General features: G+C 39.6%; 1 protein-coding gene across 1 annotated transcript in view; it reads right to left on the bottom strand.

Annotated features, from left to right (window-relative positions):
- Positions 1-8,739, bottom strand: part of LOC113825307 (zinc finger protein 830) — a 9,996-nt gene extending 1,257 nt beyond the window's left edge. Inside the window, exons 1-6 of the mRNA XM_027378124.2 lie at positions 8,488-8,739; positions 2,721-2,853; positions 2,495-2,615; positions 2,087-2,212; positions 1,077-1,240; positions 637-806 (exon numbers count right to left, since the gene is read on the bottom strand). Of these exons, the coding sequence (XP_027233925.1) occupies positions 637-806; positions 1,077-1,240; positions 2,087-2,212; positions 2,495-2,615; positions 2,721-2,853; positions 8,488-8,588 (815 nt within the window). The 5' untranslated portion in view covers positions 8,589-8,739. The remainder of the gene's footprint in view (positions 1-636; positions 807-1,076; positions 1,241-2,086; positions 2,213-2,494; positions 2,616-2,720; positions 2,854-8,487) is intronic.
- Between the last annotated feature and the right edge of the window lie 1,261 nt (positions 8,740-10,000).

The raw sequence follows: 10,000 nt of genomic DNA, 5'->3' as shown, positions 1-10,000 counted from the left end.
GAATTAATCTCTATTCCCTACTTGATGTACATTTAGCAACAATATTCATCTATTTTAATGGTTTTCAACTGGCAGGCCCTAGCTCCACAATATTCCCAAGTGATATAAAATCTAGGGATGCAATAAATCTCATCAAAGAAGTTAAAAATACACTTCATCTCTTGATTGTTTAGCTATTTGTTGATCAAATTCATCAAAGACTTTTGATGTTAGCTTATTTGATCAAATTCATCAAAGACTTTTGATGTTAGCTTATATCTGAATTTTAAGTTCCTCATTTTTCTGTCGGATTTGGTTCATCTTCTGGGCGTGTAACCGATTTTCATTTTGTTTCATGTCCCAATAAGTCATGAAACAGGAAAAGATGATCTCAACTGTAAGGGTAAATTCATGTATAATAAGAGGGGTGGAAAGTAATCCAAGAAAAGGTAGCCACATAAAAGAGTATGTGAGTCTACAATGCCACTGGAGAAAGCCTGGGAAAAAATATCAATAAACCAGTCTGTGCTTCCAAGTATCAGGCTAGCACACTATCCGTGACATCAGTACCAGTGTACTGAAAATATCATCGAATAGCATTTTGCTTTTCCTTCTCAAGATGAATGGTATGTAATGTGAATACCAAACATAACTTACTTTTCTAGATAAGCGATCTGCTCATTGGCCTGTTCAATTTGTGTTGCTAGTGCTGCCTCCTCTTTGTCTTCCTCAATAATCGTTCGGCTTACTTGCTCAGCAGCTGACACTTCTCTCATAAAAGACATCCACTCCTCAGCTTCCTTATCCTTGTATTCAACTTTACGTGCCTGGAATAACAAAATTAATATGCAAGGACTATCAAGCCATATGAATTACTCTTAAAATTCACTTAGATCTGTTCTCTTAACATTTACAATTAGTTGAATAAGAAACTGATCCATCAACTGACAGAAAAAAAAAAAAAAAAAAAAAAAATATAAACAAGCAATAAGATATGCATTTAAATTTGTTATGCTGAGACATACGGTATTAACTCAAATGCACAAGCCTATTTGAATCTGCACTGAAATTATTCTGTTTCCCCACCATAACAATACCTTAGCATCTGCAACAGGATCATCAAAGAATCCTTCTGGTAGAACTTCACTCGTGTTTGGTTTTGGAGGTTCTTTAGGCTTGGGCTGTTCCTCGTTAAACATGGATTCCTCTTCTTTCGGTCTTGCAGGGGGCTGATCCTCATCAAAGAATCCTTCTGGTAAACCTAGAAAATTGACAAAAATACCATGAAATTACCTCCCATTCCAACTTATGACAGAATCTAACCAAACTACAATAATTATAAAACAGTCTGCATTATGTTTTTGTTTATGTTGCGTCCGTCAATCAAGCATAATAAACAGAATACCATATAAATGTAAGAGAATAGAACTAACTGACAGCTCATAACATCATCACAGAGAAAACTAGTACAATTACACCATACATTAAAAAATAAATAAATAAAAACCAATGTTGTCTTCTTGTGGACTGACATCCGACTTTAAAATTTCTGGACAAAAATCACAGGATATCAATAAGCAACCTATTAATTCCCCTGATTACTGTAGAAAAACAAATATAGCCTTAAAACTAAACTGACGTTCACCACATAGTCTGTATGCACTGTAAAAGTATTACATACCTTTTATACTCACATTTCCAAAATTATCATATACTGTTTTAGCATAAATAAGAGGTATAAAAAATAAAATCATACATAATGTGAATCACTCGTTCTATACAACATTATTCCTGGCCCATTGTGAAGTATACATTTGTAAATCTTTATTAAGAATGTAAGCATTCATTACATTTTATATGGAAAACTATTCTCCATCATTGATACCTCTGACTCTTAGACTCCAGTCTGTTCAACCAGACTTTATAATAAACGTATCCGAATAATGCCAATCTCATTTACATTATTGGAATTAATTAGTAAAAGTTGGTTTCTAACCATTACTACATTTCTAATATCTTCTCTAGGGTATCTGCTGAATATTCTAAATTTTTGAAAGCTGTCCATCACAATTTTTTCTATAAGCAATGCATGCCTTCTATAACATACCATTTCCTGTAGGTTTAGACTTGTCATCCTCAGTCTTAATTTGTTTGACTGGATGCTCGGCAGGTTTGGTTTCCTCTTCTTCACTTTCTGATGATGATGAGTATGTGCTGATTTTTTTCAAGATCCCTAGAATAAAAACAGTGACATGAAATGCAGAAAAAATGAATAAGAGAAGATTCCTATAATGTAAAAGATAACATGGGATTAGCAGCTAAATAAAGATATTGAAATCAAAGCACAAAGAAATCCAATGACTACATGAATGTTCTCCTTATTCTCTTGTAGACTTAAAAGGAAATATTGGTGAAATTTTACAAACTTTCTTATTGACAACTATATGTAAGAAATAGATTAAGATGAACATGAAAACTGCTTGCCCTTCTTCATTTTCAACAAAAACTGATTTACCTTTTGGCTTGGCAGCTGCAGAAGTTGCTTGCTTTTTATTGGAAGACTGGGGTGGTGGAGAAGCAGCTCTCTTTTGTGGGACATTGTTCTTGATATTGCTGCTAGACTGCTGGCTGTTCAACTAGACAAGAAATGAGAAAGCTATCATCAGTACTCCAGTTGAAGAAATGTAATCTTGAACGTCATTATCATCATTAAAATACAAAACTGGCATCACAGTCCATACCTGTTGTTGTTTTTGTTTCAGTCTTGTCAAATTCTCAAGATGTGAACGCTTATTGACATGCGCCTGCCAGATGATGGCACTTTTCACAACAGTTCCACATACAACACACATCAGCTGACCTCGACTATTGTACCTGTAAATCTTGTTAAGGAAAATTGCACTTCTCCATTCATGCTTTATCTCCAGAGAACTAAGCGACTACTTCCAGACTTTTGGCAACCATTCTCAGGGACCCAATTGGCTGCTTAAAATCTAGGAGGCTGTTTTCCTTTCTTCTTTTTTTTCACTGTCAATGGAGATTATGAACCTGCATGCATTATATTTCTATATCAAAGACCTTTAAGACTTTCATTTTGTGCAGGAAATATCACATATCAAAATTGTCTTCCAATTCACCAAGTGTATTGATTTCATCCATGTTATAAGCTCAAATTGTACCTAATGGAACCAATAAACCTACCTTATCTGACCTAGTTTAATTCAAAGTAATCAATATTTTGAAGCTATGGCCTTCCTCCAATGAATCCAACTGTAATATCAATTTGCATTAAGATAGGCTAACCATAAATACAAGTGCGAGTCATTTCTCTCCTACATAGCAATAATCCCCAGTTCTTGCTACACTTCTGTCATTATCATCATTCTCATAAAAGCTGTCACTTAAGTTTTCTTAGGTTCAGTCAGCAAAAAATATAGTTTTACTATGATTTTTGAAATAATAACATTATGTTCATTTTACTTTTATCCCTTAAAGAGACCGTTTTATAGAAAATATGAATCTGCGAATTGTAACAAGTGCATGATAAGTATGCAATTTCACTTTCATAAATGAAAGACTAGTTGCTAATATTTTGAGATAATTGTATGAAAAATTTTGACATACCATACCCATCCTTTTGTGACTTACGAGAAATAGTGTGTGGGAAGAATACTCCTATTAAAATTTTGTTGATATATGTTTCATATTTAATCATGGCCTAAAACAACAGTTTCTGGAATAAAATCATCTGATCAGATATAGAGAGAAAATATTATAATGTCTGTGCAAATGGAATTGAAAAATCTTACAAAACAACTCATCATTGACCGATATTGGATGCCACTCAAACAGCATAATATTAGACAAAATGATATGGAGAAATAATGCAGAATAACCTTATTAATCAGGTTAATACAATTTTCCTGTTGTGTTTATTATAAATACAAATGATAAATAACAAATAAAATAGTATGACCAGGTATAAGAGGTTAAGCATGATAATATCAGTAAATATATCTAAAATCCTCATTAGCAAATCATCAATGAGTTTCAGCAAAACATGCGGGAAATGATGGAACGCATGAAACAGAAGCCTGGTAAAGAGTTAATTTGTTTGTATACAGTATGCACTTATCGGTTTATTTAATTATACTGATAATCTATGCTTGAACTGTACTACATTCTAAAATAAGTTGAGTAAATTGAAGTACAAACAAAGCAACGATATAATTCCAATTCATTTTTTCAATCTTGAAGGCAGCATTTGTCAGTTACTGCCTAAACATTGTGAATGTTTTATCATTAGTGCACAAAGCATTTAGAGTGAGATTAACAGAGCATGTCTTCATGGAGGGGCTCGTGAGTTCCTGTAGAATTTTCATAGGTTCCACAAGGGTGAAGTTTAACAGCCATCAACCATGCCTAGGAGGGGACTGTTTCCAGGGAAGAACACTATGTCCGCAAGAATGAACCTATTCCAGCCTGTCATTACAGGCAGTGTAGGGGGCATTATGGAAGACTGAATAATGTGAAATTAAAAAATAATACAAATAACACAATGCCACTTCTAGCTGGAAGGATAATATTGGATCTGCTTAACCTGTACAGTCTATTATTATTCAGATGAAGCATAGCATATAACAAGAAAATGACAAAACTGGAAAAAATAAATTAAAAATAAATAAACAAGTGCAGAAAAAGGGCTCGACTACTAGCTTTGCAGTGAGGAGGTAAAGTGTCTTGATACGGCATGTGAGTGTTCGTGTAGGCTGGGCCAACATGTCACTCAAGAAAGTATATTGCCCGGATTTTGGTCCAAGTGCGCACTGCAAGGCATCCGGATCCAATGGGTTCATTATAAAAAAGGCAAGTATTTACATATTACAATAAGAAGATAGGGAAAATCTGAGGACACTAAGACAAAGAGAGGAAGTAAATACACTCATCCATACAGAAAATAGTGTGCAGGCAAAGAACAACGTCAGAGATGAAAAAAATAGGTAGCGATAAATACCATGTACAGACTATCCATGGCAATCTGGTTGGTTTCTATGGAGGATATATGGCGATTAAGTGAGAGCTCTGGGGTAAAGGTTTTTGATTCATACAGTAATGTTTGTGGATTCCCGTGAATGCCCCAAGGTTGTTGGTTGTAGTTATAGGGACTTAGCCTGAGAAGGATACTCCCACTTTAAAACAGTTATCATTAAAAATATGCAAAAAACTAAGTAATTTTGCCTTAACACACTAAAGTCTGTAAATCTACACATGATGCAATGTTGTTCATGCAGTGGGCAATATATCCAAAATAATTATATCTGGGCAAAATACAATCTGTTGACCTTCCTTGCAATTTACTGTTACATGACCTTGCACAAATATATATATGGCATACTTTCAACTTCATAAAACCATATAGCATAAGGTAAACTCTGCCTATAAGAGACAAAATTACTTAAAATAAAACATTCATAATCTATGGTATTTCCTTTGCAAATTGTTAATAAGAGCATTGTGCAACATGCAATACTTTAATGACATTATCATTATGATACGAAGGGTAATTTTTTTTTACAGCACTGACACATTTGCCAGAGACTAATTCCCCAACTGCACTTCACAAAATTTATTCAACAATCTAATTTGTCCTGCCTGGGTTAGCCCAAGGGGAGAGGTGATGAGGGGCCCCGCCCCCCCAACACCTCCTGGGAAACACTGTCTTCGCCTTGGTATTCCCGGCAAGATAGAGCTGAAAATGGGGGGCTAAGCATTCCGCCATCTTTTTTCTTCATTTGTAGCAATACAGTTTGTGTCTGCAGATTATGTCTTGTACCAACGACTACAACTTTTAGTCCTCTACAATAACATCATCTTCAGTTTACCCTACCTTAGTACCTCCATAGCATAAAGATTAACCAAAGGGAGAAACTACACTGACTGATAAATAAAACAATTTATGTAGGCAAATAATAACATCAGAAATAAAGAAAATAAGTCATGACATATAGGTTTCCACACATGCACACAGTAAGTTCATGGCAATCTGGTGGGAGCTTTTGGGCAGTATTCCAGATAGAAAAATACAGCCATTGGGCGTGGTCTTGGGGGTGAAGTCCCCAGGTTAGAAAAGTTTTTGGTTCATACAGAAATATTTGTGGATCCCAAGAAGTGGTTAAAAAATGATAGGGACCCAGACTACTAAGTTTGCGCTGCAACTGGAATTCTTTTAAAGTGCACTTTTCAGTTCAAAGAGCACACATACCATGTTAAGAGCCGTTCATACACTTTAAGAGAATCTGTTTAGAAAGAGTGAAAAATGGACCTAATATATCATCATCATCATCAGGAGCTAACGCCGACAGGGGTGCATAGCCGCGTCCACCTTTTGCTTCCACCTTTTGGGATCCCTCATGGCAAGCCGCCAGGCAGGGACTCGGCCCATCTCGAGCTCTTTCCGACAGGTTTGATTGATCTGCCCGAGCCACAACCTCCTAGGTCGTCCCACAGGTCTCCTCCACCCAGGGTTGTCTCTTACAGAGACAACCTGATGAGCAGGATCAGCCTTTGGAAAGCGTGACAGGTAGCCATATAGCCTGAGTTGGTGATCCCGGATTGTGCTGGTAACAGGTCCTGTGCCAGTCTCACGGTGCAGCCGTTGGTTAAACACATGGTCCCGCCAACAGTACCCCATGATCTGGCGCAAGGACCTATTACAAAAGGCATCAAGACGAGACTCCAGTGCACTGGATAATGTCCAGGTTTCACTACCGTAGAGCAAAACTGGCATTACCAGGGCCCTGAAAACCCGTAGCTTAGTCCTTCTGCACAGGTACCGGCACCTCCAAATACTCTTGTCGAGAGAGTTCATGACCCCTGCTGCCAGGCCAATCCGTCTGCTGACTTCCTGGTCTGACAGCCCAGAGTTATGAACTGCACTACCAAGGTATGTAAAGCTCTCTGTAACATCAATGTCCTCGCCACAAGCACGTACCGACCGAACAGGTTCTCCTACCAAGTCCGCAAAGTCTTAGATCTTGGTCTTGGTCCAGGAGACCTCTAGACCCAAGGGCTTTGTTTGATTACTAAATGCATCGAGAGCCACTACTAGGGTTTCCAAGGACTCAGATAGAATCGCAACATCATCAGCAAAGTCAAGGTCTGTAACCTTAATATTACCCAGTGTTGCTCCACGATGACTTTGAACAGTAGCTCTGCCTAGTATCCAGTCCATGCAAGTGTTGAAAAGAGTTGGTGCAAGAACACAGCTTTGCCTCACTCCTGAACTAACAGGAAAGAAGCTCGACAGGCCCCCACCACACTTTACAGCACTTTCAGTACCAGTATACAGGTTTGCTATTAGTTCAATAATCCTTGTTGGAATTCCTCTCAGTCTCAGGATCTCCCAGAGTGATTCCCGATGCACTGAATCGAACGCCTTCTTGATGCCTTAGTAGATGGTCTCTAATACTTCTCAGTAGGATGTGGGCAAGAACCTTGCCTAGTACACTGAGCAGTGTGATGCTGCGGTGATTGCTGCAATCCCATCAGTCCCCCTTCCCCTTCCAGAGAGGGATGACCACACCCCTCAACAGGTCAGAGGGAACGGTACCGGACTGCCAAATGGCAGCCAGGACAGCATGCAATCCCTGCGCCATACGTTCACCACCAGCATTTAACAGTTCAGCTGGGATGCCGTAAATACCCGCTGCTTTACCACTCTTCAGCTTGAAGATAGCCTCCCTAACCTCAGCTAGGGAGGGTGGGTCCTCGCTAATGGGTGGGTCTGGCAGTGGAATCACGGCACTACCCACATCCAAGTTAACTGTTGGAGGGTCAACCTGATACAACTACATATCTACATGTAAGATTTACATGAAGGTTCATAATGTTCATGATCATAAAGGAAACAAGATTTCTTTCAGATGCCAAGAATGGAAAGACCATCTTATAACTCTATTTGATCTCCAAGGAGTGCATGCTATTGCCAGAGGAGCACATTCAAGACTTAGAACATTTTTCTTTGTGGGGTGCTGTCACTTCACACACATTTACCAATGCCTTCTTCTACTTACATCCTTTTCAATGGAATACTGCAAGAGATTCATACAAATTACACCAAGAATATCTGAAACAAGGAATAATGATTGCAAAGAAGGATAATTAGAAAAACTAAACAATCAGCAAATACAATTAGTGTTCTGTTGGTCTTCTCAAGACAGTGAATCACAAAGCATCATTTGAGGGGGGTTCTATAATGGATAATTACTGTCATACCTTTCTGTAAACAGTTTATGTTATGTATTATAACGAAAAGTTTATAATTATTCACATACACAAGCACCTTTCTAATAGCATAAATCATCGTTGAAAAGACACAAAAAAGCAAAAAATCTAAATTCAACCAGTTCAGCTTTCCTGTTGCACAATCGCTATTCAAATTTGAAAATTCGTCATGGAATATATTAATACACAAGCAAATTTGTGAAGCAGTCACTGTCAAAAGGATACTTGGCATACGGAGAATCCACCTGCTTCGTTATCGCCTTCGTCTTTATCTGCTCCTGCATCAGCTTCTTAATATCTTCAGGTTTTCCTCGCCTGACACTCATTTTGCCGAAGGTCTAGCAGTTTTCGGAGGACAAATGGACAGCCCTTGAAGTCTCTTGTGCTCTTGGGACTCCTACTTGGATTCGCGCTGGATGTAAACACTGCGCCACTTCTCACACGGACCGGGATCCGCCGGCCGACTGGGACCCTCCTTGCCTCGCGCTCTCGGCTGCGGATGCGTGTTCGTTTATCTAACTAGATGTGCGTGTGTGTACACACGCACACATACACACACACACACACACATATATGTATTTGTGTGTGTGTGTTTGTATATATATATATATATATATATATATATATATATATATATATATATATATATATATATATATAATATATGTGTGTGTGTGTGTGTGTGTGTGTGTGTGTGTGTGTGTGTGTGTGTGTGTGTGTGTGTGTGTGTGTGTGTGTGTGTGTGTGTGTGTGTGTGTCTGTCTGTATGTATGTATATATATACAGTGAAGGGAGCGACGGAGAGAGTATATCTCCTTCATGTAGGGCAGGCCAGGATTGGGCATATAAAGAGTCTCTTAAGAGAGGAGTCATGGGAGATGATATGTCGCGCCCCGGAGAACGAGACGTCGAGAACTGGGAGCCCACTTGGCAGAATGAATGGCATAGGAGATCGATCTCTCAACCCAAGGCCTGGAGATTAAAGATGCGGGCACGGAGGAGCAGCGAAGTGACAGCGCCTCTCTTCATATGGAGGGGATGGAACGGGACGTGAGAAGGGCGACACCTCCACCCATGTCCCCCTGACCAGAGACCCGAGAACGTCGTCACCTGACGGAGTTGGCAACCTGTTTCCAGAGACGAATCTCTACCCCTTCCCTCATTTCCATGGGTTGCCTCGGACCTGTCAGCCTGACGTGCCTCTGCTCCCTATCATATCCTCCCGGGGATCTGCGACGCCCTCTCTTACGTTCTGGCTGGCGTAGTCTCACTCCCCTTTCTGGCACCTCCCCTGCTCACTTCTGACACTCGGTACTTCATCTCCCGTGGCCGTGGTGTCTCGTCGACTCCCTGTTCACCAAGGTCCCGCTTGATGACGTCCTCATTTCCTTCAGGGGAAGCTCCTCCCGAGGATCCTTGTCTCCCTCTGACCACCGACGTCTTCTAGCTGATTTCTCAATGCGTAGAGACGAATTCCTTTTCTTTGAGGGTCGCTTCTACTCCCAGACATTCGGTGTTGCCATGGACTTTCCCCTCTACGAAGTCCTGCCAAACCTGTCCTTTGGTTTGGCTGAGTCATGTCGACGACGTCTTTGTTCTCTAGCCTCATGACCCTACCTTGTTCCCGGATTTCCTGATGGAGCTGAACTCTTTCCTTCTATCCGCTTCAAGGTGGAATGGGAGATTGGCAGCAAGCTCCCTTTCTTGGACACCCTAGTTCGTGGGGCTGCTGACTGCT

Source organism: Penaeus vannamei, chromosome 9 (assembly GCF_042767895.1).
Source record: "Penaeus vannamei isolate JL-2024 chromosome 9, ASM4276789v1, whole genome shotgun sequence".
NCBI lineage: Eukaryota > Metazoa > Arthropoda > Malacostraca > Decapoda > Penaeidae > Penaeus > Penaeus vannamei.
Note: the sequence above shows the minus strand (reverse complement) of the source record. Positions and strands in the feature narration are given on the sequence as shown.